Below are 7,068 nucleotides of genomic sequence, written 5' to 3' on the forward strand. Positions count from 1 at the left end.
CAAAACAACCTCGAGTTATGACAGGAGAAAGCTGGCAGGAGCCAGATCTCAGCACAAACACACACAGCCTCCAGAAACAAGCACCCAAGCACAGCAGCTGCTTGCAATTCCACTACAGCATTAACCACACCGGGAGGTGACTGTCCCTGCAAATGGGACAGAAGAAACCCCAATGAGATGAGAGAAAAAGCAGTCCGTCTCCAAAAGTGTTCAAGTTACAACAGCAACGTGTTGTAACACTCCTTGTTTTAAGGCCAGGTTTCTGTTGATGCACCCCCGCAGCCAAGCAGCAGGGTTGGGAAGGGCCCTGCAGAGTCATCTCCATTTGAAGGAAGAGCATTGCTCTCAAGCATTCAAGGGCAGCTAATACAGAAAGCTCTGCAATCCCCTGGTCTGCAGGGACCAGTAGGGCCACCCCTTCCCCAGTGAGTAGAGGCACAGTCCTACACCTGGATGGTACCACAAGCATACATCAAACACACGGTAACTTTTCCATAGCACTTCTTGCTGCTGTAGGGCTTCTTCTGGTTCCCCTGCAGCTGTGGGGGCAGCAGTTTGGTTGCACCTGTACTCCTGCTGCTCTCAGTAGCTCACGGGCACGTGGCTGGAGATCACAGAATGGCTCAGGTTGGAAGGGACCTCAAGGATCATGAAGCTCCAACCTCCCCCGCCACAAGCAGCACCACCAACTTCCCTATTTAATACCAGCCCAGGCTGCCCAGGGCCCCATCCAAGCTGACCCTGAACACCTCCAGGGATGGACAGCACATCCACAGCCTCTCTGGGCAGCTGTTCCAACACCTCACCGCTCTCATAGTAAAGAGCTTCCCCCGGTATCCGACCTAAATCCTCCCTCCTTCAACTGAAAACCATTTCCCCTTGTCCTGCTGTTATCTATCCCTGAAAAAGAGTTGAGATGGACACTGGGAAACACAGCCTTCCCAGGTTAATTATTTTTTCCTCCTTTAAACAAGCTGCACAATTCAAGGATGAGTTTTCACTGTCAGAACAGCGTTGAAAGTGGCCTTGCCACTGAAGTATGACAAATCATCCAGGAAGTTACCAAAGCAACAGTCCATTTGGCACAGGGTTTGAGTATCCTAAAGCTGGTGGGAGTAACAGAGCAGAGCGCATCGAATGAAAGCTGGCTCTAATTAATGCAAAGAGATTCAGAGTTGTTTAATGGCCACCATCCTCAGTTACAGCATCCACGCACATGACACTGATAGAACACACTGATGCCTGTGAAGATACCTAAAGGAATAAAAAGAAAGCACACAAACTCATTCTGATCCGGATTCTGGAGACCAAGCAGTGAGCAAGTGCTGCTCTGCTTCCCAATCCATTTTACTGACCACAGCCATTCTCTTTAAGTTTGTTACTGAAAGATTAATTAGAAGAAATTCTTATACCTGCTGGCCCCCTAAATCCTTTATGACATTTAGATGAACACCTTGCTGCATTTAGATCTAGATCCTGAAGAGGAAAGATCGGCATTTAGGTCTTCCATTTAAGCAAAGCTGCAGTTCAGCTCTGGCAGCCATCACCACCTCTTCTTCTTTTTTCTGCATGTGTCTCTTCATATGCAAACACAAGAAAGCAGAAAGAAAAAGAACAGGTGGCAGAAGCTGCATCCCACTGCTAAACCAGCAACCCCAGCCAATGGGGGAACTAAAAGCAGTGCGTGCCAAGCTCCAACTTCTGCCCCATTTCCATCAGATACCACTAGTGCTTCACCCCACACCGGTTACAGACAACGGGCTTCCCTTTTTCAAACCCCATCTGGTTAAATTTTTACCTCCACAGCCTCACCAGGCAGACGTTCCCACTAGATGATTAACAGGCATTTCAACAGAGATGAGAGTTTGCCCACACAGTGAACGTAACTCCTACGGTTGCCTGGGCAGGTATCTACCTGAGCTGCACCCACCAAGTTAACAGCCCCCTGCTTTCCATACAGTGACAAAAGATTTCCCTTTTCAAAACAGCACTTTATCAGGCATTTCCTGTCTCTTCTGTTCCTTCTTAGGCCACATCAGCAATACCAAACAGAGAAAGAGGAATCAAAAGCAGCAGGGGCAGAAATACTTCTAACGTTCACCAGCAGCACGAGATATCATACAGAAACAGGCAACGGAGAAACAGCAAGTGCTTCCTACCAACCCAGGATGGTCACTTGAACTACAGCTCCAACTGCACCAAAAGGGTGACACCCCAGCAGTATCACCTGTGAACAAGTTGCATAGCATGAAGCAATCCCACACAGCACTCTTGGCGCTGGAAGAGCAATCCAACCAGGACATGGCAGCACATCCAGCTCTGAGAGCTGCCGGCCCATTGCTGGCTCTCCATTGAGCCTCAGAGTGGGACCTACGCTGTCCTGTTCTGGCAGCAGTACAGGAGCCTTCAGAGCAGCACTACAGCCTATCTGGTGGAAGTGCCAGATCCTGCCAGCCCTCACCAAGCTTCACACAGCCATAGAGAACTGCTCTTGCTTTCACATTGCTTCCTAGAGACACCCAGAAGCGCTTGGATTCATTTATTCCCTTTTTCCTACTTTCTCCCCTCTGGAAGTGAAGCAGTGACTTCTAAAACTCTCATACAGCCAAGCAGTGTTAACCTCAGCACCATCTCAGGCAGCTCCAGGTTACAGGCAGTAGCAAGAACTTGGCCGTGGCATTTCAACACTCTAAATTCTCCTTAAGAATTCTCTTTGGCTTTCCGAGGCTCTCATTCCGCTCTTGACCACTCACCCACTATGACAAATCTCAAGTGTTTCTAGGAAGCGGGGCTTGTTCAGTAACAGTGTTAAAGGCAAAATGGGAGAGGACAAGATGACAGCAAGTATATTTTGTTACTGAAGATAAGCATGTGCCCTGAGAGGCATGTGTGCATTCCCAGAAGAGTGATTTTACAAGTAACAACCCTTAGCCCAGCTTCTCAAGGCCCCAGTGCCACGAGTTCACAGGTCAGCACCGCACATGTCATGCTGACCATGCCTCTCCTGCCTCTCACACCGTTACCTTTCACAGCTGACAGCCCCAAACAGCACCAGTCTCATGTCAGACCCAAGCTGGGAGAACTTAACCCAAAATCACTGTGGGGAGCCCTTATGTTTTAGCACTGTGACCGACACCCACCATTTGCACCGTGAGTGTTGCTCAGTGTCACAAACAACCCACAAAGGCTGGGAGAATAACAAGAAAAACCCTCGCTAAGACCAAATGAGAGCTGCATGCTGCTGCCTGAGTGCCACATGGAAGTCTCAGAGCACGGCTGTGCCCGCTGCCCCCAGAACAGCTGGCAGCTCGGGCTGCCCAGGATCCTGCCAAATGGTTCTGTTTGCTGACACACCTTCCGCAGGGCCAGCTTGGTTCAGAAGCTGAAGTCATTTCACATCTGAGCAAGCTAGAGAATGTGTTTGACTAGCAGGGAAGTAAATACTTTCCACCATTTCGCCTGTGTAAGATACAGTATCACCAGAGCTATTATCTCTAAGCAGCAAGTGCCATTTTCTTCTGCTGAAGCAGCAGCCATATGGATAGAAATGCCTACATGAGCCAAGCTCCCCATCTGCAGCTGTATCCGTACTGGAGGAACACGCTTCTCCCTGTAGCCTGGTTGTTACAAAACAGCCCTATGACAGCCACACACAGCACTTTGGCTGCACAACACTACTGACACTCAGGACAGCTCTTTGTAGTTGGAGCACCTGGTGTTTTTATCACAGTGACAGGAGGGCTCCTGAGCCGCACACAAACAAGTCACTGCATCCTAACTGCCCGGGTTGTGCATCCCTTTGGTTCCACACAGCAGCCATGGGAACACAGATGCAGTGCAAACACTGTTTGTGAGGTGTGTGAGCACACAACACTGCTCTCAATCCAGGGCACAGCTGCGGTGCCAGCTGAGCTCGCTGTGCAAAACAGCCTTGGTTCTGGATGTCACACAGCACAAGAGAAGCCCATTTTGCATCACGATACCAACTGCAGCTCCAGAGGGCTTCTCCAACTATTGACTACTCCAGCACCAACATACAAAGCTCAGGATTGTTCTTTTTTTACAACCTTTCCATCCCAGGATCAAAGCCTGCCAGCCCCACGGAACACGGAAACAAGCTGAATTTGCATCTCAGCCGCTCCTGACCCCACATCCTCCACCCACAGCTCCCCACCCTGCTATGGGCACGGCCTGACGCACACCTGCAGGTGGGGACAGCCATGCAGGGGCTCTGGGCATCGCAGCACTTCAGCACAGCCCGTGATGGCATGGAAAACAAACAACTGCTGCATCGGGTATAGAGCTGAGCTCCCTGCTGCTATCGTGCTTTAATTCACCCCAGCCGCAATCAACACCACACGTACACCTTGGCGTTATGTTCTATGTAACAACAAAAGAATTTTACCAGTAAAAAGCCACTTTGTCGCCGAGTTTCTTCTCGCCGACGTTCCTATCCAGGACGTTGTAACAGATGTTGGTCTTCGCCCCTTTCATCCACTCAACGAAGATCTTCCCCTTCGTCACATCGAAGTTGTACCTGAGGAACGGCCCCGAGTGCTGCTGCTTCCAGTAGAACTCCTTGGCGATGTCACCCCAAAACTCTACAAAAGCAACGGGCACAGCTTACAACGCAGCGAGCCGAGCAGGGCCGAGAAACGGAAACCGCTCCGGATCTCAGCCGACACCGAGGGGACGGAGAGGGGCAGAAAGGGGCGGCGAAGCGACCCCCGCGCGGCCCTCACCCTGCGGCTCCTCCACGGAGCGCCGGTACAGCCGCCGGTAGTCCGGCAGCGAGGTGACGTGCGCCGCCGGCAGCAGCTCGGGCCGCGGCCGGTACAGCCGGGCCTGCTCCTCGGGCTGCACCATGGCGGGCGCCGGCGGCTCTGAGCGGGAGCGCAGCGCCGAGCCCGCTTCAAAGCGGCGCGGAGCCGGGGGGCGGGGATGGCTGAGCGGGGCTGCGCCCGAGCGGCTCCGCCCGCCGCCCCCGGGCCGTTGGTGCCGGCCGGCCCGGAGCAGCCGCGGGCAGAACGGGGGGCGGCCCCGCCCGAGCGCGGCGGAGGGGAGCGCGCGTCCCTCGGTGTGCGGCTCGTCCGCTGCGCGTCCCCGCCCGGGGCGGCCCGCCGTCCCCGCGTGTGTCTCCCGTCGGCCATGTCGCCTTGTCGGCCGCGTGCCCTCAGCGGCGGCGTCCCGCTGTCAGCCATGTTCCCCCGCCGGCTGCGCGGCCCCCCTTGGCGGTGTCTCGTGTCGGCCGTGCCCCCACCGGTGGAGTCCGCTCAGCCAACTGCGTCTCTACATCATTAGCTGTGAACCCCCGTCAGCCGTGTTCCCCTATCAGCCATGCCCCCACCATCATCTCCCTGTCCGTGGTGTCTCTGCCATCAGCTGTGCCCCCTGTCAGTGCTGTCCCCACACCAGTGCTGTCCCCCCATGCCAGCAGTGTACCCCCATAGCTGCCCTGTCGGCAACACCTGCCCCATCAGCGGTGTCCCCATGAGCCGTGTCCCGCTCCCCTCACCGGGCACAGGGGAACACAGCAGGATGGGGAGGATGCTGAACCCTTGAAGATCCCTTCAGCACTGATGGATATCATCCCTGTCAATGAAACTTCACCACATCAGGGGAGCTGGGGCCCAGGAACACCCAGAAGATAAAAACCCAGAAGCTCGTACTTGGCGCGTATTCCTGTCAGTGATTGGGTCCAGTCTATTCTGGGCTCCTTGGTATTTTCCATGTTCGATGCACACCCTGGGAGTGTCGTGTTGCTACCACAGACAGACCCATGGGCACCCAGGCTCTCTATATGGGCAGACATGGCACAGGCATGGCCAAAGCCTGCAAGGTGTTTCCCTCAGCAGCCAGCGCTGTCGTTACCTCCACGTTCCCTATTGCAAAAACATGTTTTTGAAGAAAAAAACGAATGAATTCCTGCAGCCTGGGTGCTGCGGTGTGGATGTTTTAGGCAGCACATCTGGAGCCCCATTCAGCAGTGCTGGTTTGAGCTGTTAAGGCTCACTTGTGCCTCAGCTGTGCCCAGGACACGGCCTGATGGGGTGCTGTTACTTCACCTCTCACAAGGCACGTGCAAAGGAGGAAACTGGACCTGCTTTCCCATGCAAACACCCATGCACAGGGCTGAAAACCACACTGCTGGTCAGACCCAACCTTAGCATAGATATGGCCCTTATCAGCTCTCATTTTGATGGTCAATAGCTGAAATATAGAAATATCCTGGTCTCCCTGCAGTGATATCCTAGGCTCCAGGGCAAGGGCTCCTGCTGCATGACCACACTTTGCTGCTCCATCTCCCTTGGCTCCAGAGCAGCTTGCATCCAGCTGGGCTCCTGCCCTGGAGCTGGGGCCTGGTGGGGCAGAGTGCTGCAGGGCATGCTTGGAGCTCAGCTCCAGGCTCATCAGGAAACCTTGGGAAATCAGCTTCTTTTCAGGCCCTTCCACTCATAGTAAAGGAATAAAAAAGCATAAATAGGGCACATAGGGTTCTGCATAGCAGGTGATTGAGTGTTCTGGAGGTCAGCAGTGTTCAGGACCAGCTCTGAGCAAAAGTCATGGAAGGGGCACAATCCACGGGGATGCGGCTCTTCCCAATGGTGTTTCTACTCTACTTTTCATCTCAGAGCCAGGCTGGGCAGCCCTTCACATGTGCCAGATGAATCAGCACATGGTGGTGGTGTGGTTAAACACGAGGACACACGTCTCACTGCAGATCAAACTCCTCTGTGTTGGCTGCAGGAGGCAATTTTAATCAGCGCTGTGATAACAGCCTTTGGGTCCTGCTGGGACTTATCAGTGCTTTTGTTTGCAAATGGGGCTGCTTGATACTGCTGCAGCTCTGGGCACTGTGTGGGCAGCCCTGCAGCCCCTGGGCTCCTCGGTCCTCTCCTCCTGCTGGCATGGGGAGCTAAAGTGGGTCTGGTTGGGCAGAACCAGGCCTGAGCTGTCCCATCCCTCTGCTGTCACAGGGAGACAGATGGCTGAATTTCAAGCTTCAGAGGGAAGCTGATGAATATCAGAGCCCGATGATTTCGCCTTCCGCAGAGCGCACACAATATA

General features: G+C 53.8%; 1 protein-coding gene across 2 annotated transcripts in view; it reads right to left on the reverse strand.

Annotated features, from left to right (window-relative positions):
* ACSS2 (acyl-CoA synthetase short chain family member 2) overlaps positions 1–5,068 on the reverse strand; it is a 30,385-nt gene extending 25,317 nt beyond the window's left edge. The window contains exons 1-2 of one of the 2 annotated variants that reach the window (XM_072350255.1): positions 4,743–5,068; positions 4,406–4,601 (exon numbers count right to left, since the gene is read on the reverse strand). In XM_072350255.1, coding sequence (XP_072206356.1) covers positions 4,406–4,601; positions 4,743–4,866 — 320 coding nt within the window. In that variant the 5' untranslated portion in view covers positions 4,867–5,068. The remainder of the gene's footprint in view (positions 1–4,405; positions 4,602–4,742) is intronic. The other variant, XM_072350254.1, reaches the window with a different exon arrangement.
* Positions 5,069–7,068: the final 2,000 nt, after the last annotated feature.

This window comes from Excalfactoria chinensis, chromosome 15 (genome assembly GCF_039878825.1).
Source record: "Excalfactoria chinensis isolate bCotChi1 chromosome 15, bCotChi1.hap2, whole genome shotgun sequence".
In the NCBI taxonomy this organism is placed as follows: domain Eukaryota; kingdom Metazoa; phylum Chordata; class Aves; order Galliformes; family Phasianidae; genus Excalfactoria; species Excalfactoria chinensis.